The sequence below is a fragment of the Phaseolus vulgaris genome, chromosome 3 (genome assembly GCF_051622355.1).
Source record: "Phaseolus vulgaris cultivar YP4 chromosome 3, ASM5162235v1, whole genome shotgun sequence".
NCBI classification, from domain to species: domain Eukaryota; kingdom Viridiplantae; phylum Streptophyta; class Magnoliopsida; order Fabales; family Fabaceae; genus Phaseolus; species Phaseolus vulgaris.
The window spans coordinates 45,841,048-45,862,176 of NC_143500.1; the positions used below are offsets into that span (position 1 = coordinate 45,841,048).

Genomic DNA, 21,129 nt, shown 5'->3' on the forward strand with positions numbered 1-21,129 from the left:
TTCTCTTTTAAAAGAAGACACTTTTTTTTTATGGAAATAAGGATTTAATTAATTTCAATTATATCACGATAATCAACCACCTTTGTTTGATACTACTTCTCTTAATCAACTAATCATATCAATTTGAATATAGAGTATACAACGGTATGTTGACTTTCATTTTATTTATTTTTCTTTTAAAGCATCTAATATTTATATAACCTTTGTGTCTTGTCCATTCGTTCCAACTAATTAATAAGTGTTTTATTTTAAACTTACTGATGTTACTTGTTATAGGTAGAGCCTTAACAATTGTGTTGCTTTTATTGTAAGTGATTCTTTCTTACCTAGTACCAAGCATTCTCATACCCTTGGAGTGTAAAGTCAAAAAATGACTAGTTACTCTTACATTTGAAGGTCTAGTTTTTTTTTATCACAAAGTGTTAGTGAGATTCATTAGTAGTTTCTTAATAACATGCATTGCAGCTGTCGAACATCACTCAACTTAAGTTTCAGAAGCTAAATGAAGCATTTTCAACAACCCATTTACAAATAGGTTAACTTGTATCAAGAAAACAAGAAAAATCCAACTTTAGTTTAAAATTGCTTTTTGTATTATATACTTAAAGATTAACACATATTCATCATTTAGAATTAAATTTATGATCAATTATTAAAAATATTAATTGAATCCTAGCAATTGAATAATTTATTAATGTAATTATAATTTTTTTAATACCTTATAATGTATCTCGCCACTCATACAATCTTTATATACAAAATTGATTTGCCTTTGAAAGTTTTTAAAACGTGCGAAGAAATTTTTAACCATTGAAAATAGAATAATTGTTATTACCCTATTACGGATTGTTTCCTTCTTATTTACGATTTTAATACTATACATATATGATTAAATTCAGCTAAATATATAATAATTTTTTTAGAGTTGTCACCTCCACCACAAAGAAACTCTCCATGATAATTGGTTAGATTAATTGAAAGGTTGTTTTTGTTTGAGTAACTATGTGTTTAATCTCTTAATAAGACAAATATTTAATATATTTTACCAATATCACTAAATTACAATAAAAAAGGAGAAACTTTTTTTATTAAAAGTTGATGAACCAATTATTATTCTTATTATTACACTTAGAATATGTTTGACCCAATTTTTAAGTCTATGTTTTGAAAAAAAAAATCAAGAAAAAGTGCTAGCCAATCACTTTTTTTTTTCTTAAAAACTCTTAAAAACAGAAGGTACTAATTTTTAATAGAACAAAATTTCAAAGTATATGTTTTATTCATAATAGGTAGGCAGACCATTGGCTCATTTTGGAATTTCATTCAACAAGTAACAAATTCGATGTATCTTGTGCCCAAAAAAGAAGAATATACACAAATTCAACAATTTTATTTGCTAACAAGAGGATTCTGTGATGGAAAATCAGCAATTTAATAGTTTGTTTGACATTCGATTGCTTAGATTTTGTATATGTAGTCAAATTAATATCGTTCTCTATAGCAAAGTCTCTTCAATGTGATTAGTTAAGAACCTAAATAATTCTTTGGATTATAAATATAATGATTGGATGAATGAATAGTTGAAAGGAAAAGCTAATATATACTGTGCTTGATTCCTACCGCCCAAGAAGCTGCGAGGTAGTTGCTGGTGCCAGCCACGCTTCCGGTCGGTGCTACCACACGACCACGTGTCAAATTTCCATTGGTTACACGTCCAAACAATGCCGAGATGTCGGTTCCTAATGACACTGTATCTTTCTCTCTCCTCGCACAAACAAAAAATCGCACTATGCTGAAGAAGCTACGTTACATTCCTTATCTTCAGAAAATAAAAAACAAGAACAAAAAAACAACAAAGAACATAACTCAACCCAGAGATACTTAAGCGTGACTTATTAGCAGAGCAGCTTTATTTTAATTTACTAATTAAAAAAGGAAAAATAAATTATAAATTAATTGTAATTATAATAAGGGCCAATGAATGAGGTCCACGTAGCAGTAGCGGCGAAGGCAGGACCAACCAAACCAAACGCCACGCCTCCTCTTTTGAAAGTAATCCATGCCGTTGCAAGTTGCAACACCCGTCACTCCAAATCCGCGTGGCTTTCAAGGGAGAAACGGCTCCGTTTCGAGCAAGTGATTTATGTTGCTGTGTATTATCAGCTTTTAGATCACCTGGGAAGAAAACCAAAACCGAAAAAGGGTGCTGCTGCCTGCTTCCTGCTGCCAATTTCACGTTATCATTCTCCAAATTAAACCCCCATTCCCTCAATTGACGAGTTTCTCGTGATCCTCCTCTCGCCATCATCGTCTTCCTTGTGCCCTAATCGATTCCCTCGTTGTGGGTTCTGATCGTATTGGGCTCTACAACGCTGTCATCGACCGTGATCAATCATTCATAAACCAAAAGCAAGAAATCCTTTTTTTTTTGCCCAATAAATTAGTATTTTTTTTTTTTGCATTTTCCGATGACGTATTACGATAATGACGGTGGTGGGAGAGGGGAGGTGGTGCCGGACGTTGCCATCACAATCCAACCCGATGATGGTAATGGGTACTATGTGAAATTGAGGCCCTGTCCCGATGACGGTTCTCCGCTGGGTGCGGCGGTGGAGCCTTCTGTGAAGACGATAAGAGCCACCGTGTGGTATTGGTTGAAATTGGTGGTGTTGTTTTTATGCCTGGGGTTTTTGGCTGTCGTTGTGCTTGTCTGGATTGGACCTTTTTGCATGGACAAGGTTTGTTCTTTCTTCCCCCACTCGCTGTTATGGATTTGAGGATTGTTTTTCCCTTGTAAAGTTTTGATTTTGATGATGATATAGCTGGATTGCACTCTTTATGCTGCATAGTGTAGAATAATTGTGTTTTGCATTCTTTTTGTTGTCTCTAACATGAAACATAGATTAAAATGTTTGACTTATAATGGATGATTTAATTTTTTATTTTTGGCAGGGGGTTATTCCGATATTAAATTGGGAGACAGAGACTTTCAGCACTCCAATATTAACTGTTTTGGTGTTTGCCTCCGTAGCAGTATTCCCAACCCTGCTCTTGCCATCTACACCTTCTATGTGGGTGGCTGGAATGACATTTGGTTATGGCTTTGGGTTCTTGCTAATTATATCTGCAGCAGCTATTGGTGTATCACTCCCTTTTATCATTGGCAAAACCTTCCACCATAAAATTGAAGTACATGCTTTGTCTTGAATCAGAGTTGGTTTGTGTGCAGGTTTTTGCCTCACCTTTATGATATGGATTCAGTGTTTTGTGTATGCAGGGGTGGTTGGAGAAGTATCCAAACAAGGCTTCTATTCTAAGGTCTGCTGGTGGAGGGAACTGGTTTCATCAGTTCCGAGCTGTTGCCTTAATCAGAATTTCCCCATTCCCTTACTTAATCTTCAACTATTGTGCTGTGGCAACAAATGTTAAGTATGGGCCTTATATTGTTGGATCCTTGGTAGGAATGGTGCCAGAAATATTTGTTGCAATCTACACGTAGGGTTTCTCTCTGTCTCCCTCATTCACTTTTTTAAGTTATAGTAAGAAAGTTTATGTGTTTTTTTGCTTGGTTATATGCATGCTTAGGTTAATTATTTCCTGACCACTTTTTGCTCACTTTTGAATAACTCTGACTCTTGCTTGATTATGTTTAGAATAATATGGTTGTTTGTTTGTGCAAAACACATAGTTCATCTGTTAAAAATTGCCTCGCTCTGATATGGTTTGAATTTTCAATAACTGATACAATTTAGAGTCCTGCCAAACCTTCATCTTGCATTACCTTGTTTTCTATTTCCCCTTGTTGCAATATGTTTCTTTCATGATTATTCATTCATTATGGAATAGTTCTAAAACTTATTTGGTGAACCGATGAATCTTCAATATATTGATGAGAGTGAGATAAACCTTCCGATTTTCCTTTTTTTGTGAGATGGATAATTGTTTTTGCTTGTGCTTTTTAAATTTCTGGTTGTATTTTGCGGTAAAGCTTCTCTATGCATTCTTCCAACCAAACTTGGGGATTCTTTTATGGTCATCAAAGTTTGACACTAGTGCATTTTTTAATAAATGAGCATCTTCATATTGTGTCCTCACATTTTGATATTCCTTGAATTTGACCAAGTAGTTAGTGTTTCGTTAACTTGATTCCCTTGTTAGATCTTAATTAGGAATGCTATTAATCACACCAGCTTTATATCACCGACCATTCTATGCTTTATGTAGAAGATATTGATCTGTTTCCATGCATGACCTATGAGTGTGGCTTCTTAAATACATCAATATACTGGGCTTGTGTCTGCTAAATGATCATGGTCACGTATATATGGAACTAATTTACACAAAAAGGCCTGATTGCATCGTGCATACCTAGGGAAGCTCCAACTACCAACCGGTTCCACCAATCAAAACTCAAGGCTGTTAATTATATTTGGCTGTTCTACCTTTTCTAATACCATTGCTGTTTTGTCACCTATACTATCATAGTTTCTGTGTCGCACTTGATAAAAAAAGGGCAACCATAACTGCCATACAATCAATTCAGCATGCAGAGTTGTTATTGAATGTCAATGGGATTATTTTATGTCACCAACTCATCATATTGTAGTATGGTAAGGAAAACAAATGTTAGTGCAACATAGATTGTTTGATTCTCAAAATACCTAAGCTCTGTCAATGAGGGTTGTCAGGATAGGATTGAACAAAATTGAGAAAAGGTCTAGGAATTATGGTTTGATATTTACCTGTGGTTTTTCATCTGCAAGTTATATGTAACTGTAAGCCTTTGGTTGAGGCTTTTAGATTGCTCTGACCGCCCTTCCTAACTTTTACTAACCGTAAATAAACTTGTGTTCTTATGGATAAAAGGGCTTGCACCATTACGTTATATTTTGCTTTGAGAATGTATCTTTACTTGGTCAGCAATAACACTGTTGCTGTTAATTCAATGTTAGACCGTTGGACCTTTTCTTTTTTTCTCTTTAGTTCCTCGTTTTTTTTTCTTGAAAAATTGCCTTTCGATGCCCTGCTTTTGAATCTTTTTCTTGCAAATGCATTTTATCTGATAATGGTAATGACTTTGATCATTAGTTAGTGTGCTTTTTTCAACTTTGCATCTGACGCGTATTTTATGTTACATCTGTAATCCATTGTTTCAAATTGACCCATTTCAAAATAAGTTGGTTGGTTATGAAAATCGAAACTTCAATTCAAAGTATCTGGATCCTCTCAAACTCATTGTTTAGTTGCCTATTTTTCTGCAGTGGAATCTTGATTCGTACATTGGCTGATGCTTCGCATGAAAAACATTCTCTATCTGCCCCCCAAATTATTCTCAATGTTGCCGGCTTCTGCATAACGGTAGCGACGACCATCTTCATCACAGCTTTTGCTAGAAGACGGCTTGATGAGTTGCAGAGGGAGGAGACATTGTTGCAATAGTATTCCACAAGTTTTAGTCTGGTTTGTTTGTTTCCTTATATGAAGCAGTTCCTACTATATATGAATCAGGTCCTACTATAAGGAGACATTATCCATTGGAAGAGTCGACCGTCAAATGTATTATAGCCAGTGGGGGAAGGGTTGACCAAGGATATTGAAGAAACAGACTGACATGACCAACACCTATTTTAGTGCAGCATTTCAATTCCTTGTTCCTTATACGGTTTACAGAAATTTTGTTTCTTAGTTCTACCTCATTTATCATGCTGTATATGAATGAAATTCCCGATTTATCATCATTGATTTGAATTCGGCAAGATTCGTTTGTGTAAATCCTATGCCTCAATGTTCCTGGACTTCACATGGACTTTTTATTTCTTTACTTTGTTTTGGTTGCATTGGTTTATCTTTCCAAGTTTCACATTTCATTTACTAGGTAAAATTAGGGTGGCAAACCGATCGATCAGTGGATGAACATATTTATTAATCTATTTTGATCCTTTAAAATTTTAATTAAAAGTCTGATCTAGTTTAATTTATTTAATAGAAATTTAATTCTCTAATGAATAGAGTAAAGTTGTTTCATCATATTTTTGTTCTTAGTAAGTTCACTTTTTCTTCTTTCTTCTTTGAATTAGTTTTACGTCTTTCTGTACCTAGATATGCATAACTTCCATGTGAGGTATTTGTCGTAAGGTATTTGTCTCTAGGATTAGTTTTTTAAGTTTAAGATCTAGTAAGTCTGAGACTCATGTTAGGTCATTTTTGTGTTTTTTATGAGTTCGTGCTAAAGGTTTCATCTATTTAAAACGGCAAGTACTCATGGTAAAATCTTATTATCTTATTTTTATTTTTATTACATTCAAATCTCTTTTGCTTGGTAAATGACGCAGATAAAAAGGATTAGGAATGTTTGGTTTACATTATTCAGATTAGGAATACATTATTTAGATTACGAATAACTTGGAAAGTGCACCAATGGCTTAGGGGGACAACATTGTATGTATGAAGCATTTCTCATTTTTCACTCAGTGTTGGAATTGTCCTCTTTCAGAAACTCGTAAAATCTTGTAGCCAAACTCTCTTTCAAAGCAGGAGAAACAGGAATCTCGCCAATCATAGTCTCCAACACTGCCTCTGAAAGTGCCTTGTTCTCTATCACTACATACTCATTTTCTGGAATTGTGTCATCTTTTGAGAAACTAAGCTGCAATTTGAGGGGGAAAATGTGTCATTGAGAAGAGTAAACTATATATGTGCACAGGTTCATTATACTATTCAATTTCACAAGCAGTTGGTGATCATACTCACCCCCAATGTTCCAGTGGGTGATTGTCTATAGAAAACAGTTGAGCCTGGTGGAAAATTTTGATCCTTGAATGCATATCTGAATTCTTCAATAGCTTTTTCTTCTGCTTCACCATAACTTCCAACGGATTTCATAAAGATCACACAGTTCTCAGATACTTTCCTTACATATTCAGGTCCATCCAATGTTCTTAACTTTGACCCTCGAATGAATTTTTCAAAGGGACCTGATTAAACACAATCATTTATAATTTCATATGCCATTCATCAAACAGTTTTACAAATAAAGTGACAACAATTTAATCGTATTCAAGAATATAGTGGTTGGACATGAGATTCAATTTTTCTTGTTCATATTATAAAAATTAACAACTAAGAAAAGTTATAACTTGTTAAGAGAAAAAAAATTCTTACTTAATGACTATCCACTATCTTACATAAAATACGATAATGAAGTCGATATGCACATGGTTGAATATATCAAACAAAACTAATTGTTTAATTGAAGAAATGATACTATTTTCTTAAAAAATAGTTATACAAGACAAAATCCTGAGCACAAGTTATCTTCAACGCATGTGTAAGAAAATTATTTAACTTTGAACCAACAATTTTTACAGTAAAAGAAGTTAACATATTATAAGCTCAAAAAATCACAGCCAAAAAAAATATTGACAACTCTTTCAAAAAGTTTAGGAGATTAGAGTAAAAAAGCTATTATTAATTTATAATTACTAGAAGTAATAGATTTTTAAGGTGTGGAAAGTATGTCATTTAATTTGACTGATATAAGGTACCTTTGATGATATCTCTGTAGAACTCAAGAGACTCCAGCAATTCAGCTGCATTCTTGCCCTTCCATTTGGCACAGAGCCATGCCACAGCCTTCTCTTCCAAATAAACCCCAATTCCAGTGAACTTCACAAACTCTCCTTCAATATTCAACCCTCTCACCCCTATGCAAAATCAAATTGATCAAGTAAATCAAAGAAAAACAAGATAAATGAATTCTTTTTTCTAGTCTTAATTACTTTTTAACATGCTCAATTTTGTATCTTCAAGCAACAACAGTCTTAACTCTAGCAAGTTTCAAGCAAAACTTTTTGTTATCTCAAATCATGTAAAAGTTGAGACTATCATTAAGAACATGTCTATAAGAACATGTCTCTGTTTTAACTTATTGAGAGTGTTTTAAGAATAAAATGGCCAAACTTAAACCAGTACTAAATGATGAAGGTATAATAGAATCAACCTGCTCCACCAAGGAAATAGGATTTGGTAGAAGAAGGAGGTGTGACAACTGCAGGGAATTGAAGGAACTCCACTGTGACACTAGTGATGGATGGTGGTGTGGCCATCATAAGAGCAACAAATGGAGGATGTTGTATGTGTTTTAACTTGTTGAATAACTGAGATGGCCTTCACTTATTTCAACTCTCATTACATTCTTAAATACACCAATGCTCTTTTCTAAATGAATATTTAAAAAAAAAATAGATGGCAGAAATGATGGATTACCAACTTCTAAATTAATATAATTCTGGGTTGGTCGATGAAATCACATAATCACTGATCCCCGTCAAACCAGACAACTCATACTTCAGACTTTTCAAAGAAATTATGATATTTTAAACAACTACTGCACTGGCTACTGAATTTTATACAACTTATGAGAATTAATGAAGTTCATAAGCAGCTATGTGGGGTACCAATAATTGGTAGTGAATCTATTCTTAATTTATGCACTGCAGATGCAACAACACAAAAGCAAAGACAGTAATTATCATCATCTTGTTACATTTCATCAAGAGATAAAAAATATCATTCATTCTCTCCCTCCCCAAGGGAGAAGATTCCACTTTAAAAGAGATGATTATGCATGTTCTCGCCGATTCGAGGTCCGTCAGAATCTGGGTGAGCTCCGGATAGTTTTCCTTCAAACTCTAGTCAGCCTTCCTGAAAAAAGGGAGTTACATAGGTAGAAAATGTTTTGATTCTCAAGTCAGTAACAACATAAAATTTTGTGTATGTAGTAAAAATAGTGCTAAGATTTTAGTTGAGAGTACTCTCTGTGAATGGTCATGTATTTATAAGTCTTCATGGGTTTGGATCTTTGACTCTGGCTTCTCCAGGTTTTAATGTGGCATATTTCATAAAATTTGAATATTATGTATATAAATCAAAATATTTGGTAATATAATTAGAGCATTTATGTAATATATATTCATCAACCATACTCATATAATAATCAATATCAATCACCACAACCCTATTTCATACCAAAATCCTCATCAACAATCATATGGATCACACATGAATTCATACACCCCAGATATCCAAGAAATGTCTTTCGAAAGACTTGTATTAAGTAAGTCCTATCAGAGGTTAACATATGCCAAAACCTTCTTTTTCTATCGACAACAAAGAATAGAACCAATACAGCCAACGACTTAGATTACCAACGAATCCAAGAAAAATGATCAGGATAAGTTCAATACAGCCAAAGTCGTGCATCTCATATATCACAGTGTGCATTAACTCCTCCATCAACTTCTCATCACCTGATATTATGTGACTTGGACCATCAATGAAGTTAGGGGATCTCTATTACAACATAGATTGTGATGCATATCCACCACTCATACAATATTTAAGATTTCTCAAATCAATTACACATATGGTAATTTCATACACATTCCATCATTCACACCATTTAATATTATTTAGAAATTTCACACTTTAATTGAATATACAAACTTATATTCATTTTATATTTATAAAAAAAATATTATATAATCAAATTCATAAAAGATACAAGAAGAAAAGAAAGAGAAAGAAAGAAATTTAATTAATAATAAAAAATTTAAAGATCATTTCAAGAACAATCCAACCATATAACTTCTAAACAATTTTAAATGATGAATGCAATTATTATTTTCTCAAGCATTTTCTTTAATCAATTTCATACACTCCGATCATTCAAATTCATTTTAATTAAATCTGCATAATACAACTATCAGATTAATTTATTCAAATCAATTATCCTAAAATTCTATTTAAACACAAATAGCTTCTCTCTCCCTTACGTCAAATTATTTATTCTTGAGAAAATTTTAACTCAAAAAAATAACCACTTCAAAATCTATAGACCTAAAAGCATATTATTCAAGCATTAAAAAATAAATAAAATTTAGTATGTGATAACACAAGAGGAATTTTTTTTCATAATTCTACCTTAAAATCCTTTTGTAAGGAAGAGTATTCCCCATTTATATATTTGTTCATGTTCTATATTTAGTACATGCAAGACTTGTTTTTTCGACTTGGTATTTCCCAATGTAAAAGTTGTGGGACCCAGCTGTTCACTACTGCGACAAGACAAGAGAAAGATCCACATGCACTAATACACTACTTTCATTTTTTTCAAAATAATAATTAATTAAATATGATGAAATTAAATTTTAATTGTTTCGAGAGAACGAATACACTACAAATAATTTAAAGATCTATAAATTTTGGTTTATAATAAAATTTGAAACAAAATTTATTATTACTGTATTGATTTGTTTGTAGGAAAGTTGAATGAAAAATAGAAAAAAATACAAAATTTTATAACATTATTACGATTATTCTTATTATATTACAATTTTTTTAAAGATTTTTAAAACTCAATAAAAATATAAAATGAATTAAAATATAAATTAACGTATACTGGTAGCTTTTAAATAGATACTCAATCATTTATTTATTTAATAGAATGACATTTATACTCAATACTTTAAATATACATATATTTTCTTTATGTTTAATAATGTAACACTTATTCAATTTTTTAATAACTTTTTTATTTTATATATTCTGAAATTTTAATTTTATAGTTTTTATGTAAATTTTAAAGAATATGATATTTTAAATTAAATAAAATTATTAATGTCAATATGAAAAGAGACGAATATTATTATAAAAGTATAAATGAAATGAATTTATATTTAAATGTTATAAAAGATATGAATATCATTTTATTAAAAAAATAAAAGAGAGATACATCTCTATTTTAAAACTAAATGAAATTAAGTATTTAACATGTAAATATATATAAGCATAAATAGAAAAAAAATATTGTAATTGTTTTAGAAAAAATAGTGTTAATACAAATTGACATAGAAAAAGAAAGACAAAAATGAGCAGGCGCCGAAATTACAGAATCTCTGAACAGTATCACCGTATCCCAAATCTTTAAAATTAAACTAATTCTACATGAAAACATAATGTCACCCTAGAAGAAACAAACCATGGACAAAACAATGAAATTCCCCATATTCTCTAGTTTTATTCGTTTCAAATAAATAAAATATTACATAACTCCACCAATTTCGTTTTCTTTATAAATCCTACACTGAACTCTAAATTCTAAATTCTTTAAAAATTATAGTTATATTCAAATTTTATGCCTATTCACTCCTAACAGGGTTCGTGTGTTGCAGTCACAAATTTCCCATATAAGAGAATATATATAATTGTCATTTATTGTAAATAAAAATATTATTTTATAAATATAAATTAATTAAAAATAAAAATATATAAGCAGTTTTATTCAATTTTAAAGATTTTATATAAGTAAAATTAATATTAAATTAATATTTTGATTGATAAGAAAATCTTATAAAAGAGTATTTTAAACAAAATTGAAAAATTAATTAAATAAACGAAAAAGCTGCAAGGGACTCTGTGCTTTGTCTCCTGCTGCCACCTTCCAAGTAAAGAATGGTAGTAGTACATTCCTCTTCACCACGCACTAAAATATTTCCTTTTAAAAATATAATTAATTAAAATTAAAATTATAGAATGGTATGGTAGTACTACTTTCCTCTTCTTCACCACGCACTAAAATATTTCCCTATTAAGATATAAATAATTAAAAATAAGAATAAATTGTAATTTACTTAATTACAGTTTAAACCCAAACCCCTCAAAACAAAACCCACTTCCCTCTCACTGTCACTGAGAAGCTATCTCTCTATAAGCGCAAAAGAAACGGATTCTTTGTTGTTGGATTCATTGCACTCAGTTCACCTACTAAACGACACCGTAGAGAAATAGGCAGTGTCAGTGTGAGAGAGAGAGGTGATGTCGATGACGGTGGTGATGGACGAAGACGAAGACGCAGAAATAGAGCACGTCTTCGTTGCTCATGAAATCGATCTCGATTACGAGTTCGACGCTGCTCGGTTCTTCGATTTCACTCGACCGGAGACTCTAGAGGAAGCTCACCAAGCTCAACTTTGGTTTCAAAATGCCGCTAGTTACCCTCCTTCGCGTTAGTCTCCTTCTCTTTCTAACATGCTTTTCAAACATTTACATGAAGCATTTCGTTTCCTCATTTGTCGTTTGCCACATTCTGCCAAATTGCTCGCTATCTTTATTTTCTCCTTTTATTTTAGTTCTTTTCGGTCTGCACACTCTCTTCTACTGTTGTTGCTGAAATTACGCAATCTGTGTGGTTGTTTCTTTGCTTCAGCGTTTGTGAGAAGGCTGGTTGTGAGAGAGGATTTGTTCTTGGATGCTAGCGATTCGCCAAAATCGGAATATCTGGACTGCACCAGTAATCTTGATGATGAAAAATCCAGTGTTCCGTTAGGGACGGGAGTTTCGGACAGGGCTTTTGAAGATAATGGTATGCCTTCAATGCCGTTTACTTGTTCTATTGAGTTTTTCTCTAACTTTATGCAACTCTCATTCTCACTGAAATTAGTTCAAAACTACGTTGCAATCAACTTGCTTTCTTATATTTGTATATTCTACTTGTCTTCCCAGTGCTTCCTTTTGCCTGATGAATTCTTCATTTTTTTTTTATTATTTACACCTTAGGTGATCCGATTGAGCAGTAATTAGCTGTTATACTGATATCTATGTTACTATGGCTTCAACATTGGGTAATAATAATTTATATTCCTGAAGCTCTCTCCGCAAACTAACAAAAATATTTATGGTTTCTCTTAAATAAACTGAACCGAGCAAGTTTATGTATTGTTTTTGTTAATGTGAATGAATAAAAAATAATGGAAATTGGGGAGCTTTTTTCCCTCGCCCTCTACGGTACTGTCTCTCGGTTGGTAATCATGTGGACCTTTTTGTCTGAGCTGTGCATTTAGATGTTGTGTGTTCTAGCTGCTAGTTGAAGTTGAACCAATGTAAAATTTTATGGTTGTTGAATGTGAACACATTTTCACCACCTGCTACTTAGCAGATAGCAAAACTTTACCAGTCTTGTTTTGTACAAGCCTTAGGCGTAATTTTTAAATTATCACACTCTTGTGAGGTCCTTCTCATATAATTGCAACAGTGACCTGTAAGCAGTACATATGTTTATTCCTCTTGAAGTGGTAAGTTGGAAACTCTTACGTAATGGGCTTAAACCAAGATACAGTTGTCATATATCCAAGCTTTCTGCGCTCAATACATTATCTAGACTTGTTGGTGATGCCTTCTTCTGTAATTGTTAGGTCCAAAAGCACTTGGTGGAAATATCTCTCAATTGTTGGTTGGAGTTCTACAAAATGACAGTACGAGGCCACTACAAGTACCTACAGGTAACAATCTGATAGCAATACCATCATCCAGATGTTAATACGAGGAAGGAACGTAAATCTGCTCAGGGGCTTAGCATCTTATAATCCTTATTATTATGTGAATAAAATTAGCATCAATTGATTAGTTTCACGAATGCAGTTTTGGAGTAATCAGTTTCTTACTAGAAATTAAATATACAGGCCCAGGTGCTAATGATATTGTTTGACGTATAATCCTTATTTATTTTGCAATTGTCTCTTGTGCTATGGTTATTCCTGGTATGACCGTGGTTTCAATTTTGCTAAGGATTAACTCTCCCAGAAGATTAAGGTGGAGACAATGTGTGATCTCACCTTACCTTATTTAGTTATGAAAAATGATGGAGCAGGATTCAAATACCATACCACGGTCATTTAGGCTTATACTATATCAATAACTACTCTCCCAAAAGTTTAAGCTGCTAGATGGAAGTACTCGAGTGGTATTATATCTTTAACACGTGGCATTATTTTTTTACTCAGCTTCTGATATTTATAACATTGCCTTTGCAATTCTTTCTCATTTTCTCTCTATCTGCCTTTTCCCTCTTTAATCTGCTTCAACTTGTTATCTTATTCTGCCTGAAAATTGCATTTGTCTTTTTCTAGGACTTACCTTTGGCAGTAAGACAATAAGCAACAGTTTGAATTCTAAAGCTAAGTCTGCCGGTTCAAAGAGTTCAACATTAATGAAACCTACCACTAGTCAATTGGCCAAGCAAAATCTTCCTGCTAAAAATGTTGGTTCAAGGTGAATATTAGAATAAATTTCCAATTTTCATATTTAAAGTGACATGGTTTTTTCCTTGGGGGTGAGGAGTAGAATGGGAATATGAATTGCCATTTGTTTTGAAATGTACCATTTCATTGAACTATACTACAACATTTTGCTTGAAGCGGTGTAATCACTAAATCGAGCGAGCATTTTATTCTCAATGAAGTCATATTTTTTAATAAGTATGGTTGTGGGAGTATTATTACTGTATATCTTTGATTTTTTTTTTCTGCAAAAAAAAACAGATAACCTTATATCTTCAATTCTTCCATTATCAGATATCAAAAGCTGCTAACTCAGAATGAACAAAATTTATCTATCTCTTCTGGGCTAGAAGGTCAAGCTGCCAAGAGGCAAAAACTAGAGGGTGGTCTCTTGTGTAAGGTCTGCAAGTTGCCCTATTTTTTCTTTTCTAATTTTACAATACTTAAAGAAACTGCCTTCATATTTGTCTCTTTGATTGTAAATAGATATATACCTGAAATTGTTCATAAAGCTGGCTATGTAATGCTGTGAAATTTTACTCAATTTATAGCGAGTGGAAAATGATGCATCTTCAGAAATTTTTCCTAACATTATTACTTTTGGATGTATCAAAATTGCTCTATGGAACTTAAGTGCTTGGTTGATATTTGTCATGGGGGTACCGGTCAAATGCATTAGTAGAATTACAATTTTAGGGTGTGTTTGAGTTAGGTTTTGGAGAAGGGAACGGGAGAACAAATTTCTCATTTCTAATAAATATTCTCTATTTTGATAATTTTTAAAAATGAAGAAACAAAAATATAGATTAACATAAACTTAATGTCATAATCTTTTGTTTATTTTGTATATTACACAAGTTTCTTAATTTAAAAATAAAAAATGCACTCGCTCTTTCGGTTACCTCCAAATGCCACTCCCAAACATACTTAGTCTTCAATGTTTGGGTGGCAGAGTGAAGTACTTGAAACGTGGAGCAGGAACTCAAATGCTGGTTAAGTAATGTTGACATCACTTTATTTTATACAGGGCACATGAAATGCTTACTGTGTTGTCTCTGTGACAGGTTTCAGATGTGAAGCCTCAAACCAATTTTTTCCACAAGACTCGAATGAGGGTATGAATCCTAATGCAGAATTGTTGAATCTTCCCTTGGTAAATGTAGATTATTCAAAAATTGTCAAGTATCCTCTTCATATGAATTGCACGGTACTCATATTTTTGTCCTTAGTACGTTATTCCTTATTTGATTTTTCCAAAAAAGAAGTAATAAAATTCATTTTATTTTCTTGATACAATGCTGTTCTTGAGTGGGAATTCGTTAATGGCTAAAGGTATCCTCTATTAAGTACCTAAACTGCAAATGGGAAGAGTACGGATTTTTTAAATCTTATGGGAATATGATCTTGTTTCATGAGGGGGCAGGAAAGAGGTTAATGTGATATACTCTATGCATTTGTATGTTCTTGTAGGATGTCATGGTTGAACCAAACTCTGCATGTTCAAAGCTGAGGCTTACTATTCCAAGGGAGCCTGACCTTAGAACAGCACAGAGAGCACATAGGATAAGGTTTGTGATGTGTGATGTTCACTGAAATTTTGATGAATTTTCTTCTTTTAAGACCATAGACATTAAGAAATAATTGTGGTTTGCAGACCTAAAAATGTTGTTGAGGCAGACCAAGTAACAGTTGCTGCTCCCAGATTCAAAGCTCGCCCATTAAATAGAAAAGTTAGTTCTTGTTGAAGTATAATTTTTTTTGTTTGTTTGATTAGTTTGGTGCATTGTTCTCGTCATCTTCTCTAAATTATGTTCACAATCTAGATTCTTGAGGCTCCTTCATTGCCACCTCCCAAAAGGAGCACTCCACGGTTGCCTGAATTTCAAGTAAGCTCGAGTTCTGATATTTAGTTTCTCTATTTATCCGTACTTATGATCATACTATTATTATGAAAGGAAAAGAACTGAACAAATAATCAGGAAAACGATTTTGTTTCTACGTATTTATCTTTAAGTTCAGGTTTTTCTGTATTTACTTTTCAGGAATTTCACTTGAAGACTTCGGAGAGGGCAATCCAACACACATCTGTTACGCCATCTACGCTTCACTGCTATGACTCTGATAAGGTTAATTTAATCATTTTCTACAATTTTAAATATTAACAATTGTTATGTATTTTTTTTATTGTTGATATGCGTTTCCTTGTTTTATTTTCCTGTTGCACGATAGATATGATTAGCCTATCTGAAACCAAAGTTATCTGGTTGCAGGTTTGGGACAAACATACTACTGTTTCTTTAGAAAATAGAATCAAGGATTTAAGAAGGTAATAAATTTGGTGATACTGATAATGTACTTTCAAACTTTGACTGTTCATAGAACAATTGCACTAACTACAAAATACTCTTCTGTAGACCTACCGCAGGAGGTGCACCAACGTATGATGGATTGGGGTTTACACACATTTTTAAAGCTCGGCCAGTTAATAAGAAGGTAATGAGACGTCAATAATAAAATTGGATAAGGTACATGATAGTAAGTTAGTAACTTGTTAGCAAAGAATAAAATGTGAACCATAATTATATTTTCTGGTGGCATGATGAGATATGATTTTAAAATTTTTCCATTTGAAATAGTTTATACAATCTTTATGCTTCAATGATGAAAATACAACGAAACTTGCACAGGCTGTAGTGTTTTTATTGCATGAAACAATAGGATTTATCTCCTTCATAGTAGTTTAGTGCAACATTAAATCATAGACATATCTTCACCATCAAGCTGTTTATTATATAAAACAATATTCATATTCAAGCCAGATCTAACTTAAATATTTATAAAAAGAAGTTATTCCTGAATTACCTTAACTATGATATACTTGGCTTATAGATGCACTTAGTTCTAGTACTGACTTCTTTCTCAAACTTTGCATCTGGACCTCAGTATTTGCTAAGCTATATAAACATAATTAAACACGGAATTTAATAATAAATGGAGCACTATACTTTAGCCCATCTTAGTTAAGATAAAGTTGTAAGTGAAAAACACCTTATATAATTTTGCTAGATTCAATAGTATCTTTTCCATTTCCATTGTCATTCTTCTATATTTTTACGTCAAATTTTCTTTCAAACTCTAATTTAAGCAAGTCTTTGGAAGAAAGGCGATTCTTTTTTTAAAAAGAGTCCAGGATTTACATGACATTATTTCAGATAGTATCAGGAGAACTTTCCAGTAGAAAATTTTGTAAACAATCCTAAAGGCATTTAAGTAAAACTAGTGAATAGATAACTCTATTTAGTTCATCTTATTTTCTTTTCTTTATTATGTATGAGAGTAATCTGACTTCTGAAAGATACCCACAGAAGTCTGAAATTCAGATTCTTTTGTTCCCCTGTTGTCTGTAATTTTGTATTTAATTTCATCTTTCTTCATTCTTCCATTGTCTGACTACAGATACTTCAAAGTAAAGGAGATGGTGTTTTCCGTAACTGCAGACAGGAAACAACAGTCCCAATGGTATGGCATAGTGTTTATTGATTTTTTCTTCCCATGATATTTTTTTAGTAGAAAATTTTAAGAACTGCACCTTGCTTCAATTCATACAGGAATTTGATTTACAGTCTGAAAAGGAGGTTCAGCAAGATCCGCCAATTGAACTCTTTAGCAAGGTGATTTTTTTTAGTTTTTAATTTATATTTCGGGCTACCTTTTTGCTTGATGTACTTTTCTTGAGTTAATTCTCGAGCCTTACAGCATGTAACTTTGCCGCTTGAAATTTCAGTTGATATTGTTGCTAACCATAGATATTTTTTAACGATTTCAATCTTACAACTTTCTTGAAATGTTAGCTGTCTCTGACATCTGAGTGCCAGCCAAATAATGGATCTCATTTCAAACTGCCTCAGCATTCCGGGATTTGTAGAAAGGTTTACCCTCTACATTACTTTTTATTATATATAATTTAACCTACAATTTCGAATTGCATGTAAATGATGTTGGATTACTTTTCCTGTTGGCATTATATTGAGTTATTTGTTTATTGGTGCAAGGACTCAAAAGAAAATATATTAAATTCTTTTCGTCCAGACCAAGAGGTAATAGTATATTTAGAAATAACAGTGTCTGAAGAACACGACTTCTGTTAGCATTTTCTTTTCATATAACTTTTTATTTTTTAAATATTTGAATGTCATATTTCTATCTTTTAGTGATTCATCATTAATGACAAATTTCATCATTTAGCTGAGCTCAGACACGTGTTGCAGGAGAAGACTTTTATGTTTGGGGCAAATCAAACTTCTCGAGGGAATGGCGGTTGCATCAATCTGATGGGTGGAAGGAGGTATGCGCAGTTGACACCACTCTTCATGTTTAATACGATTGTTAAATCAGAACACAACATAAATTTAACGCATATGTATGTGTGTGTTTATGTATATATATTCAACACTCGAACTGAAATATTCCAGGAGCTTGGGAATTCGATGACTATAAGCAAATGAAAACGTGCAACCTACTTAGTTATGGGCATCAAACTAGAATTTTTTCTGACATGAGATTGACTGTACATAGTTGAATCTGACCGCGGATGATAGGTGTATATGTTTTTTCTGTACACAGAATCTTACATTTTTTTTCTAGGTGCACAGCTTGTATCTTCTATAACTTCCCTTGATCATAATTCAAAAATATATCATTAAAGGCAAAGTGTTGCATTCTCTTATGCTTATGTTAATTTCGCTGTTCATAGCATTAATTTATACGTAATTCATTTATCCTACTTTCTGGAATGGTATATGTAACTGGCCATGCCTCATCGACTGTTTTATTAAGATTCATAGCATCAAAATCTTGGACTGACACCTATCTCAGTTTGGAAATGGATCCTCTGCAGTTTTAACTCCTACACTTTACACATTTCTTGGTCAATTCTCATTCAATTTGAATTAACTTTTTGAACGGTGCCTTTTATATTTCGAAAAGTTTGGGACCAGAGGGGACCCAAGACATATATGTAAGATGTGGGAAGAAGCTTTATTGAGTTCGGGACCAGAGGTGACTCGAGACATATGTAAGATGTGGGAAGAAACTTCCAATAAAGCGTTATTATCTAATCTCAGCTCTATGCACTTGTCATTTCTTCTTTCTCATCTAGCACCTCAATCTAAAAGGACCTTATATTTATTGATCCTCTATTCGGTAAGAGCCTAAGAGGCCCACTATTTCATATCAATCAATTAGTATATCCCTGATTAGAATTTGAATATAATTAAATGTCACTAATACAGTTGGCCAAGAAATTTGCTCGAAACAAAGTACGTGTACTGATGTAGTTTCTGTTTTTATTCTGTTTTCTACACTTTTATAACTGTGAGGAGTGACAGAGTAGGAAGTTATTTTCTAATAAACTCAATTTTAACTTAATTTTTATTTCAATTACTTTATATTTTAATTTTTTAGAAATAAAATGCTTCCAGATATGTTTTAAATATATTCAAAAATAACATTTTTATTATAATTTTCCTAGAAATGACTCTGGAAATATATTATCATTCCCTGAAACAAATTCCACTGTATATATTTTCGTATTAAAATACTAACACAGAAATTGTTTATTCTTGCCGTGTTCTCTCGGGATCTTTAGGAACTGGTTTGGTGACTAAAGACTCTAAACCAATTTATCTGCACATGGTTTGATCACTATGGAAGGTTAAGTCTTAAGCAGTAGTATTTTTATTGGCAGGCACCGGAATATCAATGAAAACTTTACTTAATGCCGTCGCCAGAATCCGCTTTGGCCGGACTAACTTTTTTATTATATCACGTTATAAATAATATTGATCAATTTATTTCGGGCACTTCCTAAGTCTTACGGGATTATTACAGATAAATGTGTAGATACTAGAGACAGAATCCATAAATTTGTAACATTAAAAATTTAATATAAAATTGTTTTAAACATAAATATAATTGTTCTTTACGGGTTTCTATATTCTGAAAACATAGGATGACTTTTTTTCTCATTTTCAACACTATCAAAAATCTCTTTGGTAATGACACGAGATCTTCTACCTCGAGATTCTGGTAGAAGAAATATATAAACTGTAATCAATTTAAGATGATAATAGTGAAAGTGTTACTGTGAATACAGGTTATTAAAGACATAATAGATAATTAGTTATTATGAATGAAAAAAGTGGAAGGGTTGAAGGTTGAAATTGAAAACGTGTTGAAGTAGTTTCTTTCATTCAGGAAGTTTTATTTTTAATATTTTCTGATTAAAATAATATATATTATCTATTTATGAAAGCACTAATTTATTTGCTCTCAGAAAATAGAAACAGAAGGTTCAAATGTTACAAGTTGACCTTTTTTATATTGTTATTAATTGTCTAATCGATCTTTATTGAAAACCTTGATAATTCACAAGTCATACATAAAGGAAAGTGTATTAAAAGTGTGGACAAACAGTAACCACTGAAGGAGCCATGTTTGTGTTACACTATAGAAGCTGAAAAATTTAGTGGAGCAGTTTCACCCACAACTCAATATTAATATAAGCCCTCGAATATGTCTTGGGTCAGACTGAACCGAAAATCCTAATTGAAGATTTGAAGAAGAAAATGAGTCTCATCTTCAGCGTGTCTATGTAAAAGTTGACTGAAGATAGTTCAATTATTTCTTTAAATCATTGATGTACACCTAAGATTTTACTGTTCTCATAATGCCTATTTATTAAAACTTAGGTAGTTATGAAGAGTGATCAATGTTTAAATATTTGTTATATTGCGTTATATTTCAATAAATTGTCACTCACCAAGCTTATTTATGACGAGAATATCTTAGTTAAATAGTTTATTTTATTTATCAATAAAATATTATTTCCATGTGGAATATGTGATTTTCAGTTGTTTAGAATTTAAAGAGTTACTCATCAATATTTGAGCAACATTGTACTTTGCTTTCTAGGGTAAACAAGAGCACGCTCAAACGATTCCGGAAACATAGGATC

At 32.3% G+C, this 21,129-nt stretch overlaps 3 protein-coding genes across 7 annotated transcripts; 2 read left to right on the forward strand and 1 right to left on the reverse strand.

Moving 5' to 3' along the window:
- The first annotated feature begins 1,750 nt into the window (after nucleotides 1–1,750).
- LOC137808029 (uncharacterized) lies at nucleotides 1,751–5,800 on the forward strand. Of its 2 annotated transcripts, none has more exons than XM_068608923.2 (4): nucleotides 1,751–2,738; nucleotides 2,953–3,189; nucleotides 3,278–3,495; nucleotides 5,262–5,800. In XM_068608923.2, exons 1-4 carry the CDS (start codon nucleotides 2,469–2,471, stop codon nucleotides 5,437–5,439), a joined length of 903 nt encoding a protein of 300 aa, XP_068465024.1. In that variant the 5' UTR covers nucleotides 1,751–2,468; the 3' UTR covers nucleotides 5,440–5,800. The 2 variants fall into 2 exon arrangements, 1 of the variants encoding a protein (XP_068465024.1); XR_016519213.1 differs by having other exon boundaries at nucleotides 1,804–2,738; nucleotides 3,262–3,495.
- Nucleotides 5,801–6,339: 539 nt separating this feature from the next.
- Nucleotides 6,340–8,372, reverse strand: LOC137808030 (chalcone--flavanone isomerase 1B-2). The gene is made up of 4 exons (XM_068608924.2): nucleotides 8,000–8,372; nucleotides 7,545–7,703; nucleotides 6,751–6,974; nucleotides 6,340–6,646 (listed from the first exon to the last, which is right to left on the reverse strand). The coding sequence occupies exons 1-4, from the start codon at nucleotides 8,106–8,108 to the stop codon at nucleotides 6,464–6,466; spliced, it is 675 nt and encodes a 224-aa protein (XP_068465025.2). The 5' UTR covers nucleotides 8,109–8,372; the 3' UTR covers nucleotides 6,340–6,463.
- Nucleotides 8,373–11,718: 3,346 nt separating this feature from the next.
- On the forward strand, nucleotides 11,719–18,824 carry LOC137808031 (protein TPX2). 4 transcript variants are annotated; one of them, XM_090299620.1, is made up of 18 exons: nucleotides 11,729–12,064; nucleotides 12,266–12,421; nucleotides 13,251–13,337; nucleotides 13,965–14,106; nucleotides 14,409–14,514; nucleotides 15,179–15,229; nucleotides 15,585–15,682; nucleotides 15,769–15,844; nucleotides 15,938–16,000; nucleotides 16,157–16,240; nucleotides 16,385–16,440; nucleotides 16,529–16,607; nucleotides 17,571–17,633; nucleotides 17,723–17,785; nucleotides 17,966–18,043; nucleotides 18,167–18,211; nucleotides 18,383–18,459; nucleotides 18,587–18,824. In XM_090299620.1, the coding sequence occupies exons 1-18, from the start codon at nucleotides 11,875–11,877 to the stop codon at nucleotides 18,603–18,605; spliced, it is 1,533 nt and encodes a 510-aa protein (XP_090155746.1). In that variant the 5' UTR covers nucleotides 11,729–11,874; the 3' UTR covers nucleotides 18,606–18,824. The 4 variants fall into 4 exon arrangements, with proteins under 4 accessions (XP_068465027.2, XP_090155746.1, XP_090155744.1 ...); XM_068608926.2 differs by lacking the exon at nucleotides 18,167–18,211 and having other exon boundaries at nucleotides 11,719–12,064; XM_090299618.1 differs by lacking the exon at nucleotides 18,167–18,211 and having other exon boundaries at nucleotides 11,753–12,064; nucleotides 15,179–15,321.
- Nucleotides 18,825–21,129: the final 2,305 nt, after the last annotated feature.

Coding starts and splice junctions, on each gene's coding strand:
- LOC137808029 (XM_068608923.2), top strand. CDS start 2,469: ATGACGTATTACGATAATGACGGTGGTGGGAGAGGGGAGGTGGTGCCG. Junction 2,739..2,952: donor GACCTTTTTGCATGGACAAG/GTTTGTTCTTTC, acceptor TATTTTTGGCAG/GGGGTTATTCCGATATTAAA. Junction 3,496..5,261: donor ATATTTGTTGCAATCTACAC/GTAGGGTTTCTC, acceptor ATTTTTCTGCAG/TGGAATCTTGATTCGTACAT.
- LOC137808030 (XM_068608924.2), bottom strand. CDS start 8,108: ATGATGGCCACACCACCATCCATCACTAGTGTCACAGTGGAGTTCCTT. Junction 7,704..7,999: donor CTATTTCCTTGGTGGAGCAG/GTTGATTCTATT, acceptor GATTTTGCATAG/GGGTGAGAGGGTTGAATATT. Junction 6,647..6,750: donor CACCCACTGGAACATTGGGG/GTGAGTATGATC, acceptor CTCAAATTGCAG/CTTAGTTTCTCAAAAGATGA.
- LOC137808031 (XM_090299620.1), top strand. CDS start 11,875: ATGTCGATGACGGTGGTGATGGACGAAGACGAAGACGCAGAAATAGAG. Junction 16,001..16,156: donor CACGGTTGCCTGAATTTCAA/GTAAGCTCGAGT, acceptor TTTACTTTTCAG/GAATTTCACTTGAAGACTTC. Junction 16,441..16,528: donor AGAATCAAGGATTTAAGAAG/GTAATAAATTTG, acceptor ACTCTTCTGTAG/ACCTACCGCAGGAGGTGCAC.